Source organism: Leuciscus leuciscus, assembly GCF_965113295.1.
Source record: "Leuciscus leuciscus genome assembly, chromosome: 1".
Classification (NCBI taxonomy): domain Eukaryota; kingdom Metazoa; phylum Chordata; class Actinopteri; order Cypriniformes; family Leuciscidae; genus Leuciscus; species Leuciscus leuciscus.
In genome coordinates this window covers 36,736,540-36,751,992 of record NC_138725.1, presented here as the reverse complement: position 1 = coordinate 36,751,992, position 15,453 = coordinate 36,736,540, and the positions used below count along the sequence as shown (strand labels likewise).

Below are 15,453 nucleotides of genomic sequence, written 5' to 3'. Positions count from 1 at the left end.
GTTAGTAGATAACATGTTGCAAGACCCTCTTTTAAAATCTGGCCATCATTTTTAATGGTATTATTTTAATGTTTATGTAAACCAAAAGTGCATATTGATGCAAATTTTATACGCAATTTTATTTGTTATTTGCTGGTTTAGGTCGTGTAGTCGTGTAGGTCTTAAATTTCAATCTTTGTGGTCTTAAAATGTCGTAAAAAGGTCTTAAATTTGACTTAATGAAACCTGCAAGAACCAAAGACCATCTCTCCGTCTACTGAACTAATGCGTAAACATTATGGGAAACGCTCTAGCCAGACGGGATTTAAACTGTCGGATGGAGACCCAAGTTTGGTTTGAAGATGAAAAACATACCAATCACATTGTTCTCTCATCATTCCTGATTTCTAACACACGCTCACAGCGTTCGGCTGGTCTTAAAGCTGCTGCTCTCTGTATGTTTTCCCATCGTCTCCGGTTGTGTTCATATGTAAATTGTGTGAGCTTATTTTGTCCATTTATATCGAAAGATCTGAAAAATGCATACATTTACCCAAACATAGACCCTCTCCTCAATGAAATCAGGACAGAAGTGGTTGAAAGTGGACAAAAGAGACGCATTAAATCACCAGGTGTAAACTTTTGTTTGAACCACGTTCGTCATTACGTTGTGCGTCAAGTACAAGTGTTACTCTTTTGGCGTAAATCGATGCGTAGGCCGTCTGCCGGAAGCTGGTTACTTTAGTCGATAAAGTTTTAAATATGGATATTTTTCTTACGCAAACACATCGCTTCACTTCAGAAGGCCTTTATTAACCCCCCTGAACCGTCTGGAGCACGTTAATCATGAATAGATGCACTTTAATGTTCTTCCAAAGACATACACCCATTCACTCCCATTATAAAGCTTGGAAGAGCCAGGACATTTTTTAATATAACTCTGATTGTATTCGTCTGAAAGAAGAAAGTCATATACACCTAGGATGGCTTCAGGGTGAGTAAATCATGGGCTAATTTTCATTTTTGGGTGAACTATCCCTTTAATACCAGGTGTAAACAGGGCCTAAGATTGAGTGCTTAAATCACACTTTTCCTTTTCAGTAATTTTTTTGAATGTTAACAAGAAGAACACACCAAAGTTCGGGGTATATGAGCAAACCATGCTTCCTGTGTGAGATCGGTCGTGCATTTTTGTAGAATTCTTGAGTGTTTTGGGGTTTCGTGGGAGAGACGCAAGGAGATATGCGGGAACAAGTCTGTTCAGAACACACACACACACACACACACACACACACACACACACACACACACACACCACCCACAGGGAGGAATGTGAGGGGTTGGGATCCCAACATTCCTGTTTTAAAGAGCCCCTCGTAGTTGCCATGACTGAATTGTGCTTGAAATGGCTGCTTGGAGCAGAAACACAGTTAAGATTTTATCCTGAATACTTAATTCAATTTGCATCAACAAAACGATTGTTAGATATCTGACAAAAGCAACTGGCAAAGATTAATGAAGGTTTATTGAAAGAGTCGATAAATGAGAGTGGTTGGTTATTTTCTTCTCTGAAACACTTGTTAAAAACGTCTGTACTCTAGTTTTTCATGAACATTTTCCATGTTCATTTTCCAAGTCTTGTGTTTGTAAATGTTATGATTCTCTAACCCTTCATTGTTATATTAGTATTATTTATACACAGTTGTAGGTATTCATATTTTAAATCCGCTTTTATTGTAATATATATATTTTTGTTTTCATTTTTAGTAGTTTTTGTTCTTTTTAAACATTGCCATTTAGGTTTAATTATTTTTATTTTAGCCTTTTGTTCAGTTTTCATTATTTCCAGTCAGTCATTTTTAGTGCGTTAACTTAAAAAAAAACTTATTTCAGTTAGTTGCCAAGGAAACATTTTCGTTCAATTTTTCATCTATATTCAAGTTTAATTTCAATAAACAAATGTTTTTAATAGTTTCAGTTAACAATATACTGTAAATTATGTTGTTCATTGCAGCTTATTAACATGATTGTGATTCATAATCGTGAATATTTTAGCATTTGTAAAAATTTTACATTTTTTTTGAGTTAGTTTCAGTGAATGTTGTGGTTAGACTGGCGAGGAATTGCTTTAAATTACTGACATCAAACTGTTGTTCGAAGAGAAAGAATCCTGTTTTCAACAACATGAGCTGAAGGAATGGACTCATTACTGCAGAAATGTCCCGCAGATGTTGTTGATAAAGCGTCACAAGCTGCTCGTTCATGACCGGTGCGGATCTGAATGAACCGTCACGTGAGAAATCACAACACCGATGTGTTTGACTGTAGAAGAAATCAGAAGGACCAGAGTTTATCTGTCAGATCATGTGGTATTATTCTTATCGTTTGTCTTGCTGGATGTGGAAAATGTTGCTTTTTTTGTTCACAAGTAAATTATTTATTGTAGTTTGTGCCACATATTTCCTTCAGTCTAATCAAGTACATATTTGCCTCCTACAGAGATTATAGGTTTGGTAACAAACACTGTTTCATCAGTTAACATTGGTTAGTTAACCTGATCTAACAATGAACAATACTTCTATAGAATTTATTAATCTTAGTTAAAGGGGTGGTTGATTTATGATTTCACTTTTCTAACTTTAGTTAGTGTGTAATGTTGCTGTTTGAGCATAAACAACATCTGCAAAGTTACAACGCTCAAAGTTCAAAGCAAAGGGAGAGATTTTCTTTTACAGAAATTGCTTTTTAAGGACTAACACAAACGACTGATAGGGACTACAGCAAGCCTCTTCACGGGTTAGTGACATCACTAAACCCTAAAATGTATAAAACCCCTCCCCAGAACATGATTTATAGATTATCATGACAGAATATGCTAATCAATGACTAGAAGATAGTTAACTCCACATAAGCTACATAAATTCATCAACTAACCATTCAGAAATGTCCTGTTGCTTCTACATGTTGTCACTTCTTGAGTCTCTCCATCATTGTCTGACTCTGGTTTGAATATAAAAGGCTAACAGTTTCAACCAATCTGTTGTAGCTTCGCCCTCTGTGCCGAGAGCAGCAGCTCATTTGCATTTAAAGGGATACACACTAAAACGGTGTGTTTTTCTGAGCCCCAGAAAGTGACGACTTTAACATACTATATACAAATATCTGTGGGGTATTTTGAGCTAGAACTTCACATACACACTCTGGGAACATCATAGACTTATTTAACATCTTGTGAAAAGGGCATTATACCACCCCTTTTAATCTCAGTGTTTAGTTGATGAACTAACATGAATAAATTATGACCAATTGTATTTTTATTAACTGACATTAATCAAGGTTAATAAATTATTTAGAAAATTGTTCATTGTTAGCCGGTCATATTCGCTAATACATTAACAAATTAGTGTAAAGCGTTTCAGCAATTTGAAAACCTGTATCTACTGAAAAATACCAATTTAATGAAATGAAATTACCTTAATTTGAACATTTAGTGTAGTGAAAATATTGTAGTTAACTAAAGAATAAAAGCCAAAGTTTGCAAAACTAAGAAAAAACCCACCCAATTAGAGAAGGATGCGTTTAACTTGACATGTAAAATGTTAGTTCGTTGTTTTGTTGCTGTTTTTCCCCAATTAGATTGTCAATGGCAGGATGGACTGTTGGTGCTGTGTTTTAAGGAACGATAGCTACAAATAATGTGTAAAAACTAGTCAAAGGTACAAACAAAATAAAAACACTTTGACATAAAAATTTAACTGAAATAGAAATCAAAATGCATTAAATTAAAAAAGTATCAGACAGCACAAGCATCAAATAGTATTTTGGAGCCTGAAGAATTTATCTTTACATTGAAACTTATTTCAGATCAGCACCTTTTTTGAATTCCCTTAAAGCGGCGTCCTAATGTTGGTGGTAACTCAACTCAGGGCTGTGTTTATTCCAGACACGTACCAATGCCGTCTCTGTTTCTGAACGAGAGCAGGATTGAATCCTCCTTTCATTTGTTAGTGAATAAGCAGGATAGTCTTCCGCTGTAGTCTGGGATAATTGAAGACGCTGGGTGTGATTTGGTGTGTGTGTGTGTGTGCTAGGGCTTCAGGGGCCTGGCGCAAAGTTTAGTACAAGGCTTGGCACAAAAACACTTCCCCTAGTGCCAACCATATGGACCATGACGCTAAAAGAAAAGGAGAGAAATGGCCCTTGTCCATCAGAAGTAGCGCATCGTTTCCGAACTCCTTCAAGAGGGCGCTTGTGTGCTTTTCTTTTCGTTCTGTCCTTTTCTTTTCGTTCTGTCCTCTCGGGTTTAACAGGTTGTTGTTTATAAATGAAAAGGATATTAAAATGCTGTGAGTCTTTTTACTGTGTTAGTAATCGTGTCATAACTTTGAGCAGCTTGAAGCGATGATCGCTTAATTGAGAAATACTGGAAGCGTACTTTAATTAAATTTTGTTTTCACATTATTGCAAATATTGCTGTTTATTGCTATTTTGGTGCAGATAAGTGAAAAGTATAATTCACTTTTTTTTTTAAATAAAGACTTTTTTCAACTGCATTTATTTGGGGAGAATTGTGATGTTTTTTTATTTATTATTATTGTGCATTGTGATTTGCAAAGCTAAAATAACTGGTTTCTGTGTGAGCCGTGCCATGTTTTCATGGATGAGGTGACTTGTTTACTCCTGGGGCTGTTAGTGTTGAGACTGAATATTAGTTCATCAAGGGGCGGTTAATTTTAGCATCGCTTGGAGATCCACTTATACTCCTGAGCTTTATTACCACAGTCATCTTGGTCATAAGAAAACCTGTGTCTGAAACACATCGAGGGTGTTTACATGCATCTAATAATCTTACACCGATTACACTTATTAAGCCGACTGCACATAAGGTCATATAAACATAAACATCGTGAACTGTGCTCTTTTATCAAGCAGAGATGGACACACCCTAGAGATTTGCCTGTTTCTGTGGTTTCGTTTTGCATGTAAACAACTTTAATATTCCTACAGGAGCTTATTCGCTGGACCTCATTTATGAAACGCGAGCTGTTTTTATGCGTTAATTGTTGAAAACATTCTCACGTAAATGAATATTGTCACTTCAGACCCTCTTCAGATGTTAAACGCCCTGCTTTCCACTGTAGATGCTCCACCCATGTGTTTTTGGAAGCGTGAATCTTTGTTTTGGCTTGGTATGATGGTTCATGTTGATGCTTGTTTGATCCATAAGGATTACATCTCTTTAGTTGATAATTGTCTTTCTCTCTTTCTCAGGTGCACGTTTCGGTTCCCCAGTACGAACATCAAAATCACGTTCACGGCACTGGCGAGCGTCAAGCGTGAGAAGAGGGAACCGGAGTCTCCGGTTAAAGCGGTTCAGCCACAGATCTCCCCTTTAACCATCAACATTCCCGATAACATCGCTCACCTCATGAGCCCCTTGCCCTCGCCCACCGGCACCATCAGGTACAAACACGCACACACCATCAGCTACACACACACACACACACACACACACACACACACACACACACACACACACACACACACACTATCAGGTACAAACACACACACACACACTATCAGGTACAAACACACACACACACACACACTATCAGGTACAAACACACACACACACACACGCACACACCATCAGCTACAAACACACACACACACACACACACACACACACACACACACACACACACACTATCAGGTACAAACACACACACACACACTATCAGGTACAAACACACACACACACACACACTATCAGGTACAAACACACACACACACACACACACACACGCACACACCATCAGCTACAAACACACACACACACACACACACACAAACACACTATCAGGTACAAACACACACACACACACTATCAGGTACAAACACACACACACACACACACTATCAGGTACAAACACACACACACACACACACGCACACACCATCAGCTACAAACACACACACACACACACACACTATCAGGTACAAACACACACACACACACACACACACACACACACACACACACACACACACACACACACACACCCCATCAGGTACAAACACACACACACACACACCCCCCATCAGGTACAAACACACACACACACACACCCCATCAGATACAAACACACACACACACACACACACACACCATCAGGTACAAACACACAAACACCATGCCGTTTTAATGGAGAGACTTGTTTCTGTAATCAGGCTCTCAAAAATTATATAAAAAAATTGGATTTAGATTTGTCATCCAATATATCGGCATTCAAATATAAAGAATTATCGGTTATTGGTATCAGCCAAAATTTTCATATTGGTGCATCCCTAAAAAATATAACAAAATTATATACAATATTTGTATGATTTTGTCAACGTGAACCTGAGAATATTTTGAGTTATTAGGGGCCAAGCACTGAAAGTGCGTAGGCACCTCGTCAAATCATTGGCGTTCTTATTGTTATTCTTCTTCCTCTCTGGAAGTCTATGGCAGTCCATAGAACTGCTTGCGGGAAAGTTATGAAATATGGCACACTGATAGAGGACAGGCTGAACAGTGACCTTACCAAATTTGGAGTCTCTAACTCAATCCCTCTAGCGCCACCAACTGTCCAAAGTTTCACTCATGTTTATGCTAATAACTTTTGAACCTTAACGGTTAGAAACTAAATTCGTTTCCCCTCTGATTCCGTTGCTCAGGCCGATTCCATTGCATCATGTGGGGTCATTTTCCGTCATGAAAATGTTTCCGCCATTTAGAATTTTTTGAAAAACCTACTTTTTTGAACTCGTTCTAGACGGTTGCTCCGATTTTCACGAAAATGTAACCAGATCAGAATTCAAGTTGATTCGTCAAACCGTTCTCGAATACCGCGCAAACTCATTTTACGTAGAGCTTGCAAAAACAGACACAAGACTGTATCTCTGCAACGCTTTACCGTTTGTCCGATTTTCACCAAAATCGAATCGTATCATCTTAAGACTGTGCTGACTAAAAGTTATAGATTTGGTGTCGATAGAATTGTTTTTGCCAAAATGATTATTCAGTCTTTATCTCTGCAATGTCCTTGACATATTGACACCAAACTTTGTATGTCATTGTCACTTCACTCTGACCACATCACATCAGTTTTGTAACTGCGCCGCCTATTGGTCGAAAGTGAAAAACCATTCAATCATATTTTTAATTACTGTATATATAATTATTCAGCCATTTTGCCTAAAATCATGTTTAAATGTCTTTAATTGCTCATTGTTGCAGTTGGTCTGACACTCCGTCGTCTTGCGCTTGGCCCCGATAATTGCTGCTTGTTTTATATTATTTTTTATATATATTATACTTTAACTAAACAAAATAGAAATGTTGCCTTGGCAACTAACTGATTTTTAAAAAATATTTAGTTTCAGATAACATTTGTTTAACTTTTTTGAATATCATTTAATAGTTTTAGTTAATGAAAACACTTACTGAAAGATAAGATATAATATATAAAGCAGAATCATATGAAAGTTGTTTCTGATCTATGAAGCTTCAAGGCGAGTTGAAACGGAAACGTTGGTGTTCGTGCCTCGTCGGGTTTGGTGGTTTTTGAGTGACTGCGTTTGAATTGTGTCTGCAGCTGCGTGTCCTTTATGAGCCACTTCTGATTTGAGTGATTTAATTGAGTTTGGCTCCCACATAAATGAGGCAGTTTCCTGTTCTGCTGGGAAAATGAAACCTCCTTCTCTGCGTTCCATCTGTTTCCATCGGCCCGTTTTACTAAATGACTTTGGTGTGTTTGGTAATGCATTTTGTGTGTCGTGTGTGTGTCCCTCAGCGCTGCTAACTCGTGCCCGTCCAGTCCGAGGGGTGCGGGATCGTCCGGCTACAGGCTGGGCCGAATCGTGCCTGACCTGCAGCTCATGAATGATAACTCTCAGTCCGAGAACGACAAAGAGGCGTCAGAAGGAGACAGTCCAAAGGTGCCAAATCTCAGGATAAAACATCACGACCGGACAAAAGTTTGGAAAAATTATGATCTTTTTTTTTTTTAAGAAGTTGCTTCTGCTCTCCAAGGCTGCATTTATTTGTATGTAAATTATGATGTTATCAGTAAAATTGTGAAATATTATTACCATTTGAAATAAGTGTTTTCTATGTGAATATGTTAAACTAATTTATTCCTGTGAATAAAGCTGAATTTTCAGCATCATTACTCCAGTCTTCGGTGTCACATGATCCTTCAGAAATCATTCTAATATGAGGATTTGATGATCAAGAAACATTGCTGATTATTTTCAATGTTGAAAACAAAAAATTATACACTTTACAAATTCAGAAGATAACGCAAGTGAGGGGTAAGTGAGATTTTAAAAAGAAAAAAAAGAACAATTAATGCTTTTATCCAGCAAGGTGACAATGTTTCAAAAGATTTCTATTTCAAATAAATTGTTTTTTTAAAACTCTCTGTTCAGCAAATTATTCGGAAAGAAATGTATTATAGCAATAGCAAATTTATTTATATAGCACAATTAAAACAAACTAAGTTGACCAATGTGCTTTACAATGTCACACAGAACACAAAAAGAGAAAAAAGCATCACATAGGCAACACACATAATAAAATTGTCACTGAATAAAAGCTATTACTTATGGTTTTAACAAAATATGAAGCAGCACAACACTGATGATAATCACAAATGTTTCTTGAGCATCAAATCATCATAGAAATCAATAAGAATGATTTCTGAAGGATCATGTGACACTGAAGACTGGAGTAATGATGCTGAAAATTCAGCTTTGATCGCAGGAATAAATTACATTTTAATATATATTCACATAGAAAACAGTAATTTTAATTTGTAATAATATTTTACAATATTGATGTTTTCACTCTGTATTGTTGATCAAATATAAACGCAGCCTTGCTGAGCAGAAAACAAATCATAATTATTCCCAACTTTTGACGGGTAGTGTATAATACCTGGAGAAAATTGTCCATCTATTCTAAATGATCTTTAGTTCATGGTGAAGGTGAAATCCCTCTTTCTCTCTCCAGGACGACTCCAAGCCCCCGTACTCGTACGCTCAGTTGATCGTGCAGGCGATCACGATGGCGCAGGACAAGCAGTTAACACTAAACGGCATCTACACACACATCACCAAGAACTACCCGTACTACAGGACGGCAGACAAGGGCTGGCAGGTCAGTGACACACACACACACACACACACACACACACACACACACACACACACACACACACCAGATCAACCAGAGATGAGGCTGTTCACACAAACTTACTGTCAATCATCAACAATATCTGGAAAACAAAGCATTTTAGGCGCTCCATGACTGTTGAGTTTAAGTTTGTTGCGTTTTTTTTTAAGAAGATGTTCTCTTTTACTCTCTTTGTGTGTGTGATATACAGTCAAACCAAAAATTAATCAGACACCAGATATAATGTTTGAATATTATAATTTTGATTATAAATTTTGTTTAACTAGTGGTTGCAGGACACTATAGTTATAGCACAATAAATGTAACTGACATTTTATACCCAAAAAGTCTTCATACAGTGACTACCAGTAAAATAAAAATAAAAATTGGGAGCAAATATTATTCGGACACTTTGACCTGACCATGTTTTGCTGAAGTGTTTTTTCTTTAATTGCTAATGCGACCTTTTTACACCACAGACTGAACATAATTAAGCATTGCTTGGTTGAGCTAAATTTGTATTATCTAATTGTGTAGTTAAATTTAACAGCTGACAGATATTTAACATAATTCATGTGTGAGACAGTCTAACAGAAGGACGGACAAAACCAGTGAAATATCAACTGATCTGATAACTCTAAACTATAGCGAATAAACTGTAATGTGAGAAATGTTGAAGGTGTCTGAATAAACTTTTGGTTTCACTATCATTTTAGAGTCATATTGAATGAGGATTTCCGTTAACATTATGAATAAATGTATCTGTCTCAGAACTCGATTCGTCACAACCTGTCCCTGAATCGGTACTTCATCAAAGTCCCGCGCTCTCAGGAGGAGCCGGGCAAGGGTTCGTTCTGGAGGATCGACCCGTCGTCCGAGAGCAAGCTGGTGGAGCAGGCCTTCAGGAAACGCAGGCCGCGGGGCGTCCCCTGCTTCAGGACCCCGCTGGGACCCCTCTCGTCCAGGTCCCAACACTAACCTTTATCACATGCCATTTCTCATTTCTCAACTTGAAAATATTAGTCAAGTTAAGTTTTATTTATAGAGCACAAGTTGAACACAACCCAAAGTGCTTTACAATACAATAAAAAGAAAAGGAGTAAAAAAATAAAAATAAAAAATAAACAGAGATGGAGACATCAAAATATTGTATGCCATGTATTTTTGCTTGTAAAAATGTCATAATCTTTATTTTTGTCATAAACACTAGTTATGATCATCTTAAATGTTGCATTAGAACCAACTTTTTAAAACTTTGGGGTTGGTTAGATGCTTCAATGATTTTGAAAGAAGACTTGTTCACCAAGACTGCATTTATTTATCCAAAATACAATATAATCAGTAATATTGTGAAATATTCTTAAAATTTTAAATAGCTGTTTTCTGTGAAAATATGTTGAAATATAATTTATTCCTGTGATCAAAGCTGAATCATTACTCCAGTCTTCAGTGTCACATGATCCTTCAGAAATCATTCTAATATGATGATTTGATGCTCAAGAAACATTTATGATTTTTATCAGTGTTGAAAACCAGTTGTGATGAATAATATATTCTTGTAGGAACCTTTTTTTTTTAGCATTCTTTGATTAATAGAAAGTTTGAAAGAACAGCATTTATTTGAAATCACTTTTGATGTCCTTGCTGAATACAAGTATTAGTTTCTTTTGAGTAAAAAAAATCTTGCTGACCCCAAACTTCTGAAGGGTTGTGTATGTGAAATGGGTTCTGATGTGTTGGTGTTTGATGACAGGAGCGCCCCGGCGTCGCCCAATCACGCGGGCGTTCTCTCCGCCCACTCCAGCGGCGTCCAGACTCCCGACAGCCTATCACGCGAAGGCTCACCGGTTCCCATGGAGCCTGAGCCCGCCTCGGCTCCGCCCCCTCCTGCTGCTGCCATCCAACCCAAACTAGCCGTGATTCAGGAGGCCCGTTTTACCCAGAACACCTCAGGTACTCCATCACAGATGAACAAACATTCACTTGGGCTGATCTTTTAGATCTCTCTCAGAAATTCATGATCTTGGTTATCTTTCATTTGTTGACATTAGAATTTTTGCTTGGCTTCAAAGCATTTACAGCAGTTGTAAAAAAAAAAGAAAAAGAAAAAAGTGTACACATAATATTATAGATTTATTTCAGAAGTGTATAATTTTATAATTATAATATATAATTATAAATTTTTTTTATCATTAGTATTATCTGTATTTGTCTGATTTAGATGATGATATATTATCAACTACTCTTTATTTATTTAATTTTTTTAATTTTATAATTGTTATTAAATACTCTTACTGTTATTATGTTATTAAATCACTGCTTACCAGTATCAGTCAGAATCTGTGCATCAATATTGTTTAGTTTACAGTGAAATTGTAGACTTCTAATTATTTGTTTGTTTGTTTTATTATGAGCCTTAACATAAAAAAATAAACACTTTGTTTTCATAATAATAAATAATAAACGTGCAGTTTTCATCCGTATCAGTCAGAATTTGTGCATCAATATTGTTTATTAGTTTATAGTGAAATTATAGACTAATTATTTGTTTGTTTGTTTGTTTGTTTTATGAGCCGTCTGTCAGAATCTGGACTTCTCTTTGTCTTTTAATATTTATTGATGTTTTATTCAGTTTATTCAGCCTTAACAACCAAAACAACCTGTTACTGGTACCAGTCAGAACCTGTGCATCAGTAGTATATATCAGTTGACATAAGATCACTGAGCGTGTGCATGTTTTCTCTCTCTCTCAGTGTCTCCCATCACCACCCAGCCGGTCCTGATCGCGGTCCAGCGCCCGTTGACTCAGTCGATGAAGCCCGTGACGTACGCGCTGGCCACCCCTGTCACGTCCTCCACGTGTGCGCAGCCGCTGATGCAGACGGTGCACGTGGTCCACCAGATCCCAGCGATGACCGTCAGTGCCCTGAGCGGAGCCAACCTGCAGAACGCCATCAAACCAGAGCCGCTGGAGAACGGGGAGTACGAGGAGGTCAAAGGTGATGAGCTCAGGTCAAGGAACATGAACTGGTTTGAATTTCTTCAGATAACGTTAGTAACAAACATGTGTTCTGTCTCTCTTTAGTCAAGGTAGAGTCGGTTCCTGGCATCACTCGCGACTCCATAGGCTCAGCCAATAGGATCATTCAGAGCAGCGCCGGAGCCACGCCCCTTCAAACAGTTACCATAGTGCAACAAGCCCCATTGGGTCAGCACCAACTGCCAATCAAAGCCATCACCCAAAATGGCACTCATGTAATGCCTATTGCCACGGCAATACAGAGCCAGGCTAACTCAGGTATTCCATTATTAATGATATAATCAGAGGAAGGATATTATTACAGAACAGTGGAATTTAAAGTCCCCCTGCAGTCAATCATTTTATCACTTAAAACTCTTCTTTGATCACCGAAATGACATATTTAAGCGGGTTTTTTTTTCCTTGAAATGCATTAAAATAGCTTGAATGTAACTCTACACCCTTGCCTCATTTAGTGTACACAGTTCTATGAATATGCAAATGAGCCCTGCCTCCACTCACTCACAGCAGCTCAGAGATCCACTGTTGACGATCACACGTTGATCTGATTGGTTACAAGGTAGTTTGTGACGTCAGAAACACCAGCGATTTCAAACCGTGTTTTTGAGACTGTCTTTAATCCACTGCAGTTTTAAGGAGAAAATACTCAGCAATGGTGTCGACTTATGAGTTTACACATAGTTTGTCTTAAAGCATATAAAAAATAAATTAAAAAACAGACTTATAAACATTAAAAACTTGATTTTAACCACAGAGGGACTTTAAATACAAAATGTTTTCTTTGTTGGTTTTGTTGTTCACCTTCACACACACACACACACACACATAGTGATGAGGGTGTCTCACATCCTGTCCATGTTGATATCTGTCTAATTTGACAAGTTTCTGCTAAGTGACAGATGAATTTGCGTCAAAATATTGTTCGACTGGGCGAAGGAAAACATTTAAATCCGTTTAAATGGCAAATGAGAAGTCTGTTCATTTGTGTTATCCTAACTCTGCATGATTATATGCATTTTTATTATTTTCAAAAAAAAAACATTTCTTACTGTATGCACTTTAAGACTTGGGAGAGAATCTTATGTTAAATGTCTCTCTCTGTTTGTCTTCAGTGTCGAGTCCGTTACACATGTTGGCCGCTCACGCCTCTGCGTCCGCCTCTCTCCCCACGAAGAGGCAGAACGGTGAAAAAGCGAGCGATCCGCCAGAGAGCAAACGATTGAAAACCGAGGACGAAGAACAGAAAATCACCTCTGACCCGAACGGGACCGCCGCGGACACAGACTCCACCAACCAGCACGGCAACCACAACTAGTCACCCATTAAACACCACCACCACTTTCCCTCCTTCTGTTTTCCTTTTTTTCCTTTTTCTTTTCCTCTCATCACGGTTTCTCTTCCATCCAGCTCATGGTGCCAAAACTGAAGGCTTTCAGGCTGGACAACCGCTGTTAACCTTTTCAAGTGAAGCAAAAATCAATTCTAACGTCAAAAAAAAGAAAACCAAACGCATAAAATAGCGTCCGTTACTGTTGTAATATGTTTTGTTTTTTTCGCAGCAACCAGCTGCCTGTTTTCCGTTTTATGACTCGAGCCTGACTGAACAAGAACTCGCACCCCGAAACACAAGAGCAACTGCCATCTGGTCCGTAACTGGGCATTTTATTACAGACTTTCACTGACCCTGCAGATGTTGTCCGATCGGAGGCGTTTGATTGGCTTGGATTCTGCTCTTGGGGGTCATGGTGATGTTTAGCATCTCGCGGCCAAAATTGGAAGCATCTTAAAAAAAAAAAAAATGCACTCTTTCCCGGATGTTTTGCGACGTGCGATGCCCTCCGGATGTGCAGATGTTGATCCTCTCTGGACCGCCGGAACCCGAAAGATTCTAGAACCTCCGGAACCCTTGTGTTGTTCACAGTAGACTGAGAATTCCAGAACTCCCGCTTGTGGAATCTGGATCTCTGACAGCGGAACACGGGCTTCCATCCAACATTCCAAAGTTTGGCATTCCGATTGTGGAGGGGGAAAAGCCAAGAGGATGTCCTGGAATGGAATTACACACCATGAACCACAAATAGGTTGATGTTTTTTTTATTTTAATTTTTTTTTTAATAGTGCATACTAGGGCTGTATGTGGAGACTGTCTTCAGCCAAAGGGATCAAAATATTCCGAAACACATCACATATTCCTAAACTTTCGGCAGCTAGCCTGACAGCATCCCCCACAATCCCCTGCAATTGTCGTAGTGGATAATATGCAGTATTTTGTCGTTCATACGTGGAGCGTAGGATCTGGGTGTGTTTTCATTTATAGAGACGTTTTAAAAAGTAATAATAACAATAACGATATATATAAGCAGCAGCATACGAGCAGAAGAGGACGTGGGACGCCTGTCTCTTTTCTGCTCTGTGAAACTAAGCGTAGTTTCTTTTCTAAGATGGAGAAAAATGTATTAATGGAGTATTTCCTTCCTATGTTTTTCCTTTGTTTATTTTTAAATCTGAGCAAAACCGGCTTTGTTACACTGACATATTTTCATACATGCACAGATGCCCGAGCGGACGTGTCATTTCCATGTGTAGTTGAACTGTTTTCATCCAGCTTGCATGTAACGGACTAGACAAACATACCTGATCCGGCGATTTAAACGTAATCCAGAAGAAAAAAACACAAGAACCTGCTTTGAATCGGACCAGATCTGCTTGATTAGACTCCTTTTGTTTACTTTTTCCCCCTGTTTTCTTTGTTTTGTTCCCTTTTGTTTTTAGGCTGTATTGGTGTAGGCCGATTGTGTCTGCTTAATGATTTGATTCTGGTCAGGCCCATGAGTCTGACTGATTATATATGTTTCAAACAAAAGCAAAAAAAATATGATTGATGTTTGTTCTGCTTCAGTGGGTCAATGCTTTTTTTTTTATAAATTAATTTAAAACCTTACGCTGATGATGTTCTTGTCTTTTCTTTGATTGAATTAGTCTTGTCATACATAGACACACCATATATATATAGGTGATTTTATATTGTCTGTAGGGGTGAATACAAAGTTTGGGACTTCAACAATTTTTTATGTTTTGGAAATAAGTCTCTCATGCTCGAAATGCGGCATTTATTTGATCAAATATACAGTAAGATATTAATATTGAAATATTGCCATCTCAAATATTGGTTTTCTATTGCAATATATTTTCAAATGTAATTTATTCCTGTGAT

General features: G+C 37.9%; 1 protein-coding gene across 6 annotated transcripts in view; it reads left to right on the top strand.

The window, feature by feature from the left end:
* Window positions 1–15,180, top strand: part of foxk2b (forkhead box K2b) — a 47,946-nt gene extending 32,766 nt beyond the window's left edge. For all 6 annotated transcript variants that reach the window (XM_082164564.1, XM_082164567.1, XM_082164566.1 and 3 more), the window contains 8 exons: window positions 5,251–5,442; window positions 7,818–7,962; window positions 9,038–9,184; window positions 9,971–10,164; window positions 10,953–11,152; window positions 11,953–12,198; window positions 12,285–12,497; window positions 13,352–15,180. In XM_082164564.1, coding sequence (XP_082020690.1) covers window positions 5,251–5,442; window positions 7,818–7,962; window positions 9,038–9,184; window positions 9,971–10,164; window positions 10,953–11,152; window positions 11,953–12,198; window positions 12,285–12,497; window positions 13,352–13,554 — 1,540 coding nt within the window. In that variant the 3' untranslated portion in view covers window positions 13,555–15,180. The remainder of the gene's footprint in view (window positions 1–5,250; window positions 5,443–7,817; window positions 7,963–9,037; window positions 9,185–9,970; window positions 10,165–10,952; window positions 11,153–11,952; window positions 12,199–12,284; window positions 12,498–13,351) is intronic.
* The last annotated feature ends 273 nt before the right edge of the window (window positions 15,181–15,453 follow it).